At 41.6% G+C, this 12,601-nt stretch overlaps 1 protein-coding gene across 1 annotated transcript in view; it reads right to left on the bottom strand.

Annotated features, from left to right (window-relative positions):
* spock1 (SPARC (osteonectin), cwcv and kazal like domains proteoglycan 1) overlaps positions 1-12,601 on the bottom strand; it is a 59,212-nt gene that overhangs the window by 1,287 nt on the left and 45,324 nt on the right. The window contains exons 5-10 of the mRNA XM_068740272.1: positions 10,529-10,661; positions 7,842-7,959; positions 1,906-2,025; positions 1,364-1,585; positions 1,027-1,089; positions 324-461 (exon numbers count right to left, since the gene is read on the bottom strand). Of these exons, the coding sequence (XP_068596373.1) occupies positions 324-461; positions 1,027-1,089; positions 1,364-1,585; positions 1,906-2,025; positions 7,842-7,959; positions 10,529-10,661 (794 nt within the window). The remainder of the gene's footprint in view (positions 1-323; positions 462-1,026; positions 1,090-1,363; positions 1,586-1,905; positions 2,026-7,841; positions 7,960-10,528; positions 10,662-12,601) is intronic.

The raw sequence follows: 12,601 nt of genomic DNA, 5'->3' as shown, positions 1-12,601 counted from the left end.
CTCTCTGCTGACAAGCGAGATGGATTTTCTAGCACGACTAACAAGAATCTGATGTTTTATCGAAGGTGCACAAGCTGAATATCAGAGGGAGATAGAATCAGACACGAGACTGACATTAAACCAGCCAGACTGGCTCCAGAGGCATGCATAGTTATATCTCCCTGCCGAATGATCACTGATGCTTAGATGCCGTTTAGGATAAAGAGAGATGCGTAGCGATTCGGAGAAAAGAAATGGCATGAAATTGGAATGTCGTAAGACAAGCTCTGCAGTATCTCTCATGAGCAGCAGTGCCAGATCGCAGGGAGACAACACATCCTCACCACAGTTGGGGTTGCCTTGCTTTCTAGATCCAGCGATCTCATTGCCATATTTATCCACACACCAACATTGGCCAGTGCTGCTGTGACACTGGGTCGGCTTGAAGTAGCCCTCCTCGGTGCAGCGAGGGATGTAAGAGCCTAAAGGCAAAGAGGGCAAGGGGTGAGGGTGAGAAACAAGGGGGGGGATATAGTGTGAGAAAGGAGCTAAACAGTGCTGTGAAATGAGGATGAGGATCCATAAACAGAGGGCGGAATCTGAGCCCTCCTCAGCAGTGGTTGTGTGTTATCAGGGTTCTTGAGCATTCACAGCAGGAGATCAACAATCAATTACTGCTGTGAAGGTTGCAGGACAACAGCCATACATCCTGCTTAAAGGAAAGCAGTCACTTTCAATAACACGCGCACACACACACACAACAGACCCACACCTCTACGCTCAGACACAAACACACACCTGGTTCTGTCACCTTCATGCGACCCAACATAGACTCATTTTTCATGCTGGTTGGCGGTGAGTTGGAGAACTGAACAATTTGCCCGATCAAGACGAGCGTGCACCACTTTAGTGTTTACCTCACATGTAATGCCCCTGATATGTTTTCCCTGCTGAGGTGTGCTATTTCATGCTGGTGTACATGTGTGTTCTCATTAAAGCCGGCTAGGGGAGTTTGTTAGACAAGCGCCGGACACCATGCAGACTGACCAATGAGGCCCTTCCTTCGACTTTGACTCTGGATCCTGCTCTTCTCAGTTTGGCAAGGCAGTCCTACAACCAGAGAACATGAGAAAGGAGCTTAATTAAGAGCCTTGTTCAGTTTACCCACAAGTTGAACCAAAGCAGCTTCCTTAGCCTTACACTGGACTCTACTTCACATTTCCCAACTGGTACCAGCAATCACTATATCATTATTATTTTTCAAGCCGAGGCTTATCGATCCATGGGTGTCTTCTTACTTCAGTACTGACTGAATATCTGGCTAAAGTAAAATACAATTATAACAGTGATCAGTTTCTGTCTAATCCCCGCCCCCTTTCCTTACCCACAGACTTCTGAAAGCAGTAGCACCACTCATTGTTGGATAGCTTGCCATCCTTGAAGGAGTCACATGAGTTGAAGAGGGGCTTCATGCATAGCTCATACTTGTCCAGGTAAACGGCGCTCAGCTCGGATTGGTCCAGAAGGAGGTCAAAGTTCATGTCCAGCTTGTTGAACATCCACCCCAGTGAATCCTTACAGATGGGCAAGATGCTCGTGTCAAAGTCTGGTGAAGAGAGACGAGACAGACAGGAAAAAAAACAGAATCGATAGAAATTAATGAAGTGAACATTCTTGAAACTGCACGACACGTCCGGGTCACTTCCATTTTTATCCATTTCAGAGAGCAGACAGCGATTTCAGCGAAGTGTGTGTCTGTGTGTGTGTCTGTGTGTGTGTGTGGTGGCAGATCTGAGATGTGTTCTGACATGTTGACATTACAGTGAACAGAACAGGGTCACTGTCAGCATCACTGCCAGCCCCCATGAGAGCTGAAAAGTGTAAAAAGGCCACACACACACACACCCAATGGGGAGATATACTCACGTCCATTGGTGGAGTCAAAGTTGTCAGAGGATTTGAGATCTCTGTTGGCATCGTGGTGGAGAACACCAAACCAGTCCTTCAGTCTGGCAGCCAGACTGTGCAGCTCTGCGTCAGTGCATGCTACACACACACACACACACACACACACACACACAATAATAATGAGGAGAAGCTGTCGATCTACTGCTGTGATCAGAGTAAATAAAGCAGTTCTTGTCTTGCTCCATATAAAACATTCAAATCTTCTCTGCTGTGTATTTTTATTCAGTTTTTTTTCACATACTATTTCTCATTCAAAACTAGGAGTGACATTAACAATTACCCTGGACACTGTAATGTTGGGCTTCTTAATGGTTCACTTTTGAAATGAGAAATGACACACACACAGTCACACACACACACACACACACACACACGCACACACACACACACACACACACACACACACACACACACACACACACACACACACACACACGAACAGTGGGCGAAGGTCTGTTTGAAAGCCCACATGCGATTTAGCCGCTGGAGGGAAAATAAACGGATGTCTTGCAATGAGAGGCCTCTTGATGCAGGATTTTATCCTCGGTGGAGATAAATCTGTTTGTGTTTGTATGCATGATCACTATCTAGCTGATGCTGCTCTCCATGCCACTATCCAAACAGAGTGGAAACTGACAATATATTTAATTTAATATGCCTGATTAAAAGTACGAAGACGTCTCTGCTGCTGCCTATCAAACCCCTGGCTCCGTAAACCCTCTGGGATTGACAGGGTCTGCCTGCGATTCAAGCAGCCGTCTGCCTCTCCTTGTCTCTTTCTGCATGTCTGCCTGTCAATCTACCTCCCTTTCTGTTTGTCTCATGCATAACTGGCACATTGTTTCCCATTTTATTTCTTTTGAAGGCTTCATATGCCCAAAAGAAAGAAAATCCATATTGCACATGATCAGAAATACGACTGTATATATTGCAAACCAACATTGTATTAATACACAGAGGCGGAGAAAAAAAAAAAGTTTCTTTTTTTCCTTTAATGTTTACTTTCTTTGTCCCACTTTATTCCATCATTCCACATGCCATCTCCATCCTACATCTTCATGCGTCTACATATTTGTACTATAGCTCACAATGAGTCTCGACGGACCCTCTTATCTCACTGCGACCCAAATTGTTTCGGACAGACAACGCTGCTACCCACGTTAGGACGCTTTTGCTGGTAATGAATCAGAAAAGTGCAGCTGAAATCCTTCACACCAAATGTATGGAAATAAAATGGCCTGCTCTTCGGCAGCCTTTTAACAACAGGATCAGGCAGGCTTAAAGATACAGGACAGGTATTCATTGGAAGTTATAACGATGACACCAACATGCTGGCTGTGATGTGGAAATGATGATGTTATTTTACAAATGATGCTCAAAGCTTGAATTAACAATCAAAACAGGGTCATGGCTGTCATTACTAGGACAAAGATTTCCTTTATTTATCAATGTGAAACAAATAAAAACTATTTTGGTTAACTCTTTGAGTGCCATTCACGTCTAAAGACGTTTTTTGAAACCCAAACATTCACTGCCAACCCTGACGTTGAAATCTGCCTCTGTAGTGGACAAAATGTCCACTGTATATCTCTTAATGTCGGAATATGTTAATAATCATAATATTTATAATATGATCTTTTCTTTTCTTTCCAAACCTCTTCCCACTGAGAGGCGATTATTCCGACCTGGCTCATAAAAGCACAATTATATTCTACTAACTGACTTCAAAAAAAAGGTTTTGGAGGACATTGTGCTTGTTGTCTGGACACTATTCACCGGAGATGTCTAGGATACAAGCATAGCGAGACATCCTTTTGCTGCACAGACTGAACAGCTTGCAGGTCAGGGTGATTACACAAAGCACAGGACTTTGACACTGTATGCCGAGTCGGTTGTTTTGGTTATTATTATTATTATAAAACCCTTACAATGAGGCAGAGGTTTTCTGAAATGGATATGTTACCAAAATATGAAATGATTTGTTAAAAAATGGATCATACCCAACCATGTATTGACAAATGTAACCGTTTTATGTTTGCCAAAATGGTCAGTTTAATTGTCACCTTGAACATCTGCGATGTATCCTCCTTGTTCCTTTGTAGTTTGGCACACGCATGCACCAGATGTGCAGATTGTGCTTATGAATGCCAATAAAAGGTGACTGAGCGAAGCGTCGCCACGTTAAATTTGGAAAAATTCCCTCCTGACTAATTTAAGCTGTGAGATTAATGTGTCCTCCAGACAACCTAATATTTAACTGTGGCCATCAGGAGATCTCAGGTGTATAATTCCTCCATGGGTCCCCTTTATCATTTCTTATTTAATTTGATTAACTAAGTTTGCCATATAAAAGAGAAGGAGTGGCTCTAAATCCAGACAGAGGAGAGGAAGGCAGTGATAACCTTGAGACACCCCGGAGTGTGTTCTGAACAGATCAGGATGAAACAGGAAAGAAAGACGAGGGAAATGAGAGGCGGTGGATTGAGGTGACATGCCTGAACAAGGTAGCAGTGGGAGAAAGAAATAGGAGATGTGAGGGAGATATAAGGTCAGATTCATTAAAAAGATACAAGAGAATGTTTGACTTTCTTTGCCCCAAGCTATTACCTCTCCAGCACAATCTCACTGGCAGTGAGTTAAGGTTATTCTCGATAATGATCAGGAATAGACTGAGCAAGCAAGGAAGGCAGGTGGAGATAGATGTGACACAAACATTTGGATTTGAGCCGAATAACAGAGACTGGCATCGCAAAAAAGAGAATGAAATAAAAACATGTTAAGTGTTGATTAGTGAACGACTGACAACAAATAGTTCCCATGCTAAAAAGTCAGAAAATCTTGTCCTGGGAGAAAAAAATAGTTTCATTGGAAGGTTTTTCATCCTGTAACATCCTGCCTACCGTTCCTGGTCAGAACTGTACAGCGTTTTAAATTGTATTCATTTTCTTTTCTTTTGACACTTTATCTTCAAACTCATTTTATCATATGATTTGTTTTTTCCCTATTATTTTCTCAGTTTTTTGTAGGTATGGTTCTCATCTATTCACTACAAAGTTTATTCATATCGCATGCTTTAATGGAATCCACTGCATTCCATTAAAGCATGCGATATGAATAAACTTCAACTTTGGACTTGCTGCAGATCAACATGTCTCCTGTGGACAACAGTGTGTCATGTGAGGTAATCAATTATTTTCACCTACTGAACAAATCACAAAACCCTTTTTTTCCCCCTCATAGGACACAGTGAAAAGGTCCTCCAGATATTTGCACCCGTTAGCCTTAGCACGCTGTATAAAAATAACTAAGCAACTGGAATGTTAAAGGGGGGACTAAACAGTGTGGAGGCAGAAGAGAAAACACAACAGTCTGTCCACATGCGTGCTTCCTGTGGAACTGTGAGAAAGGCCAGTTAGAAAGCCTTTGTAAGTTTGTCCATTCATCCTCTAACAGCGGCCTTTGCTTTGTTGATGTCTGCACAACATGAAATGCAACTATTATTGGCCTTTCAATACAGATGATTGCAAATATCACTTTGTGTCAGATGGAATCATTGTTTTATATGGGAGTGATGATCTTGGATGCAATTATTTAGCCTCCAGGGTAGATGACGTACCAAATTAAATCTCAGTGCCTCCGTTTAAATGTGTTAACCTTTGCTGACAAACAGCAGAGATGTTTTTTTTTTTTTTTTGCTGTTAATCAGATTCATGAGATCACTAAAAAACATCTTAATCAGTCATTAAAATAAAGACCCTGCAGTTAACATAAACTGGATAATTTCCACCTACTTATTTAATTATTACATTCTAGACAGATTCCTCTTTGCAGCTTCGTAGGTTTAAAACATGGAGTCATTTTTCGCTCTACTTACCTATGAGGCTGCACTCTCGACTTTCTTGCTTTTATTCATTATTTTTTTTGGTTTCATTTGGTCTCAAAAGAAAATCCTTCAGCAGCTGTGATATGAAGTGACGTAATCTAACCTTGGATACGCCGCCTTCTCAGCTTTGCACTACATAAATGATTCTTAAATCTTTTAAAGTCTGACATGAATCAAAGCTTGCTGTGTCCTAACAATGACTCAATTTTTTAGTGCCAGTCAGTAACAAGGTTTCTGTCCATCGTCAAGTGGCACCAAAACTACTCAGGGCCTGGGCTAATATAAAATAAAACAGGGCTCTTGTGATATCACAGAAACTTAATTAATTTGTCTTTTGTACGCCTTTAAAATAAATAAAAATAAATGTTGTCTTCGTTATGTATTCAAATATTTAATCACTTTTCCTTTTTTAAAATACTGTAGAGACACTGCAGGTTCCATTTGTGTCAATCTGAGCAACATCTAATATTAAAAGTGTGAGACAGACAAGACACGGAGACGAGGAAGTTGGACACAATGCTGCAAATCACTCCCGAGGAGTGGACATGTGTCAAAGCTGAATGTGACAGAGGAGTGATGCGAAGAGAAAGATTTAGCAGTCATTAATATCCAAAGACAGTGAAGCTGTGTGTTTACCAATAAACACACAGTAGTGATGGCACGTGCTGAATCGTTGCAATCGTTGTAGCCATAGAAACACAATCTGACACACTGGTTTCCTCACCTACTGCGGCATCCAGCTGTTTATCCATTTGCTCATGAGAGATGTTATCAGATCGGAAGATGACAAACACACAAACACACGCACACACGCTTCCACTCATCCCTGCTTCTTCTGAACGCACAGCTATTGGGACATTTGTCTCGGTTGGGCTGACAACAGGCAGGAAGTTGAAGTCAGATTCATGAGGATACGTCACAGAAATACGAACAGGGGGAACATTCAAAGCAGAGTGGCAGGGCAATGATAGTAAGGGTAATACCGCTTAATGACGCTATCCAAGACCTAGATTGGGTTCCTCTTTACCCAAACTCATCTCTCATTCTGTTCAGGCCTGGAGCCAAGCTCTCAGCAAACCAAACAAATAATTGCAGTTTCTATGAAGTAAAGATGAAAGGGAATTAATTAGGCAGCAAGTCAAGTTAGTTAAAGACTTCTATATTACAGCATCGCTTTCTGTTTCCCATATTATTCAGCCATTAATGGAAGAGAGTCTCGGGCAAACAGAGCGCTATCATTAATTAGCAGATACTTTTTTTTTGTATTAAATGTGCCTGATAAACCTCAGACTTTTTATAAATGCCTCCCACTCAGACTGTGATTAGAAAAGACCTCAGAGGGCGGATGATGCGTGACTGAAGGAGAACAAGATAGATCGATAGATAGATAGATAGAAATAGTAAACACACACAAAGTAAAACCTCCCCCCTCTATTTTGTGAGAGAGGAAGTCTGTAACGACAACAATCTATCCTTTTCTCTGCTGCTTTCCTTAAGATTGCATTTCTCCTCTGGAATCGCTCCATCCATCTCCTGAAATCCCATTTTGGTGACAAACAATAAGACATACACACTCACTTCGTCACTGCTTCCCTATAGCTGTCAGAAAACTGGCGCCGGTGGTGGTGGCGGCGGGGGGGGGGGGGGGGGGGGGGGGGGGGGGGGGGGGGGTGAGAGAGGGGAGGGGAGAAGTGACAGGAAAGGGATGGATACACCGTGACTCTCTGGGGAATTTGAGGTATTATCTATGAACGTCGTGTGTGTTTGAGTCCTCACACCAACGTTTATGAGGCACCCCCGCAGGAACCTGAAAAGGATTCAAACACTTGACGACCACCTCCGCCCATCCTCATCTCAATATGCATACTTGCATCCATAGAAAGGATCTGAACAAGATGATTAACAGAGCAAAGGAAACACGAGAGAGAACAAAGACTGAAACAACAAGAGCAAAGAAAGAAACAAGTTGTGCACGAGCTCATTTAAAGGAAGCGACAGCTCCCATACTCACCAGCCGTCACCACCTTATGCGGTTTGCTGAAATCCTGACCGGGCAAACAGGGACACGGTCCGTCACACTTTGTTGAGATCGTCTTCCCAGACAGACAGCTTTGAAACTCCAACTTACACTGTATAAGCACATACAGACAAATGTGAAGCTTGGGTAAGGATGGGCTTCAGACATGAACGAAAAACACAAGCACAATGCCTTCTCAGCATTTAGGGGCCATGGATTTATGGCATAAATACGGATTTTGCATTAAGGAAAACGTTGGGCTTCTGTGTCTTTGAAATTTGATCCTACTAGAGGTTAAAAGCCAATATAATCTGGACTATTCAGCACCAACTTGTAAATAGGGCGCTGTGCTCCTTTAACCTTCAGATGAAGAGTTGGGAAACGTGGACGTGTAATTTAGAGAATTTACAGCCGAGCCAAAAGTCAGACCTTCTATCCACTTAAAGGGGAAGCCGCATCCAGACTTCTGACTACGGCTGTTCACTGGTATTTACAACTGAACTTCAGATATGTCAGGCTTTGAACCTTAAACTTTCTTTGTTAAGCTGATTAAGGGGAAAGATTTGCTGAGACAGGACTAACTATTTATCTTCAGCAGACAGATTTGTCCATTAAGTCGCTGTGTAGACACACCATTAGACACAGAGATGCCCACTGACATTCTATTATTCACCACAGGAAGAGCATATTGCAATGCAAAAAGCAAGATGAACTCGATCAGAATGCAATTTAACACTATAAATCTCATTTCAAGTAAGTGGGTGGTAGAAAACTGCACTAGTTAAAAAAAATATATATATTAAAAAATCCAATTATAAGATCCTTCCAGGAAGAATAATGAAAAGTGAAGGAGTTATATAAATTCTGTTTACGAGTTGATGACAGCGATTTGGTGGGATGAGACCGTGTCTGCACATAAAGAAATCTACACACATACACCACACACGGTGCTTATCCATATCCGGTGTGCACCTTCATTCACCCTGCTGTCATTCCAATCTGTTATTTCCTCCCTGTCATCTCTTTGAGCGAGCCGCTAATGGTGTTTCATGAAATTTGTCGGCAGAGATTTGTACAGCTCCCTGCCTCCCTAGACAGAGGAGGCCGAAAGAGAGATTCCCCAGTGACAAATTCTGTTGTTGCACATATATTGCATTTCACCAGTGCGTTTATGAAGGTGGAAATGGGGGTGCTGCTGTTGAGGTAGCCAAGTTGATGCCTGCATGAAAGTGTGCCAGCCTCCTCCAATATTGCCATCTGTGCCTCCTCTCTGCTGCGTTGTTGGTCGTTCTCAAGGGAGTGATCTTAAAAACCCTGGAGTCGGCATGTGAAGTCCGACCGTCTGTTAGATGCAGGAACGTGGTTCAGGTGTGAGTTGTAACTTGCACGGAGCTGCTGCCTCTAATTGCAGCGTGCACAGTCAGCAGTCAAAGGTAGATCGCTGCTGGTCCACTGAGCAAAGCTGGCTGCGGCAAATCCAAATCTCCTTCATGCCAAAAAGTAATAAAGAGCTTCATGGTCCAGAGTTGGGCAACCATTTACGGTTTAAAAGAGCACACACCTGAGTGGAGTTTTCCTGATTGGAGAGGAGAGAAGTAATGGATTTAACTCTGTGGGCTTTAGTCTGTCAGGAGATTAGAGAACTGTCTTCCTAATTGGACACTGAGTGTGTGGGCCGATGCGATGAGGGAGGCATGTAACGTAATATTAAAACACGAACAAGCTTGAGATCAGCAGCTCACTTGTGAGTGGAGTTTAAGTTGGACCAGGGAGACCCATCACTCCAACAGCTGACTTCCAGCTCTCCCCTGCTTTTGTTTTCCTCCTTGTCCATCCTTCAACATTTCTGTTCCTCAACACATCTTAATCCAGGCAGGATTTTCATCACGAACAAGGAGTCAAAGCTCAGAATCTCAGGTTGTTTCATACTTCAGGCTAACGATGCATTAAAAATGAAAAAAACATGCTGATCATCAAAATATGCCGATTTCTATTTATTTTTCTGTAGAGCTGAGACATAACATGGCTGAATTGCAAATAAATTTCCCTCTGAATTGATCCTGAATCATGAAATGCTTTTATTGATTTTGTTTCCATACTACTAAAGTTTCAAGGAACATACCTGACTGAAAATAAATACTATATCCATGAATAGACACTTGAAAGCTTTAGAGTCTAAAGCTTTCAAGTGTCTATTCATGGATATAGAATCTCACAGACATGAACAGTCTCTAAAGTTTAGACTGTTCATGTCTGTGAGATTTTCTTGTGCTGAATTTTGCTTGGCAAACAAAGAAATGAAAGTGGATGCCAAAAGGACACTTGTGCTGCATCACTTCATTTTTTATTTCCAGCTGCCTTGTTTTTACTCCCGTTTTACTGTATGTCCCTTCTCCACTCATTTCCTTGTTGCCGTATTTCTGCTCTCCTTTATCTTGACATTGTGAGTTTGTGGCTATGTGTCATTCAATGTGACAAAGAAGGAGAGGGAGAGGGAGACATGGGAGGAGAGGGAGGGTTTGGAAGCAAATATTATCTATGCCTAAATCAATATGTGCATTCTGACAAATATTTACAAAAGTTATATAACTCTGTGGCACGTGGCTTGTTAAATCAATGCTGTACTAAGTATTATGTTAAGAATGAGAGAAAAAAAAAACATGCCGAAATGAAAGTCTCACCTTGGAAGAGTAGCTGTGTCCATCAGATCCACACACAGGACTGGACCGGAGTGATGAGCAGAGCCTGCATTTTTCACCTGCACCTGTTTCAGGCCTGTGCTTGTGGCCCGCACTACCTTTCCTGGGTTTCACACTAAAGGAGACGGTGAAAGAGGGGAAACAGACCTTGAATCCAGAGTCATGAATATGAATGTCAACATTACCTTGGAGAAAGCACTGGACTTTGTGCTGACGTGGATAGACCTTAACCTCTGACATCAGCGACGTGAGGCTGTGATGAAAATCGAAAATGTTCAAATGTACTTTAAAAATGTAAAAAACGAAACTAATTATTGGATGCAAACCATTAGGGCCCCAAAGAAGCATGTGTGGTTTCTGTCCTGTGGTTTTAGGGAGATGAGATGTGGATGGCCTATTCAACATTAAGGTTAGATGGAAGAAAATGTGTTTTTATGACCCCTTTGGTAAGAGCACAGGGATACAATCCAGAGTGCTCGCAGCCAAAACCCTTTTAATCTGTAATATCATTTCATTTCCATGTATAAGAGAAAATTAAAGTGCTGTAATAACTTTGATGTTAGTGCCATTATCCAAACTAGCAGAACGAGTTTTCCACCAGGCAGAAAGTGTGTGGTTGTCGGGGTCAGCGGAAGCAAAGTGAATCCTGATTGGACCATCAAGGTATTTTTTTTGTAACCACTGTAATTAGCTTTGATCCATATCTGGCAGCAATTTTCTACGTTAGTGCTCTCACTAAACACCCGGTTGCCATCCAGCAAAGACGGATTGAGAGTCAGTCAGACTCTTTACAGAGAAAGTAATACATGATGCAAAGTGAGCATCTGCATATGCACAATCTAGGAATATACAATATATAAATACATAGACTGTATACAGAAACAAATATTATTATTATCATGAATAACCACAACAACAACAATAACCGCATTGTGATAATAAAGAAATTTTTTGTGTGAAAAAAATGTACATTTGTGAGTCCACGTGGAGTATAAACACGAACATTAACATATGTGGTTAAATTCAATTTGAAGTCGTCAGAGGGGTCTTGACATGAATTCAGCATAGTATAAAAGATGATCGATAGTTGACATGCAATTTTATAAATGTACAGTTTATATTTGTCATTAAAAAATAATTTAGCAAGTGATAATAGAATTAAAACCACGCATGAACCAGATATCTCGGGCCTAGTAAAACATGCATGTCCAATTACATGTTTCTTTGATTCCCTGCTGCAGCGCGGCGGCGGTATTAAATTAACAGGCATGAAATAATCAGGATCCTGGCCACGGGTGCATTTCACACAAGACAAACTTTCTTTAATTTGTCCTGGCTAATTGGAGTTATTGTGAACTGAGAAAGAGATAAAATGTTTAAAATTTCAAAGGTGATGCCGGTATGTTTTTTTGAGCATTAATGCATTTGCATTATTTGGCATGTACAGAACCCCTGCTTGCAGCATTTTGCACACAATTGTTTTTCTTTTTCTTTTGACACTGATAGCTTAGAGTTCCGGAGTCAAAGATGGGAGGAAAGTTACTTTAGACACAAGATACAATTGATCAGTCTTGGGTGTATTAGATTTAAAATCAATAAAGAGATACGCTATGAAAATGGGCACATGGGAGGTGTGTACATAAAATGCCCTGTCATGGGCATGGTTTCACTAAGAGAGGATTTGGTCGCCGAGTGTGGAACCAGCTGAGAAATACAATCTCCTCAGAAACCCTTCCATCTCCCAATACCTCGAAAGATCTCTTGCATTCTGCCCTTGAGGAAGCATGTCCCTGTTTTACATTACTCAGGCCTATGACAGATTGTTTTATGGATTTTAATGGAATGGCTGTTCGTGTCTCTTCTTTTATTCATTTCTGTGTAAAATCTATTGATATTGAATGGGCTTCAGGATGATAGATTGCTTTGTATATTTGATTTTACACTTTGCAGCTGCCGTCTTGATCCAGGACTCAATCCAGGATTAATTCAACAGTTGTCGAATGTCTGAAAATGCTCTATGGGTCACACGGAAATACGAAACAGATGTTACAAAGG

The sequence above is a fragment of the Brachionichthys hirsutus genome, chromosome 6, assembly GCF_040956055.1.
Source record: "Brachionichthys hirsutus isolate HB-005 chromosome 6, CSIRO-AGI_Bhir_v1, whole genome shotgun sequence".
NCBI lineage: Eukaryota > Metazoa > Chordata > Actinopteri > Lophiiformes > Brachionichthyidae > Brachionichthys > Brachionichthys hirsutus.
Note: the sequence above shows the minus strand (reverse complement) of the source record. Positions and strands in the feature narration are given on the sequence as shown.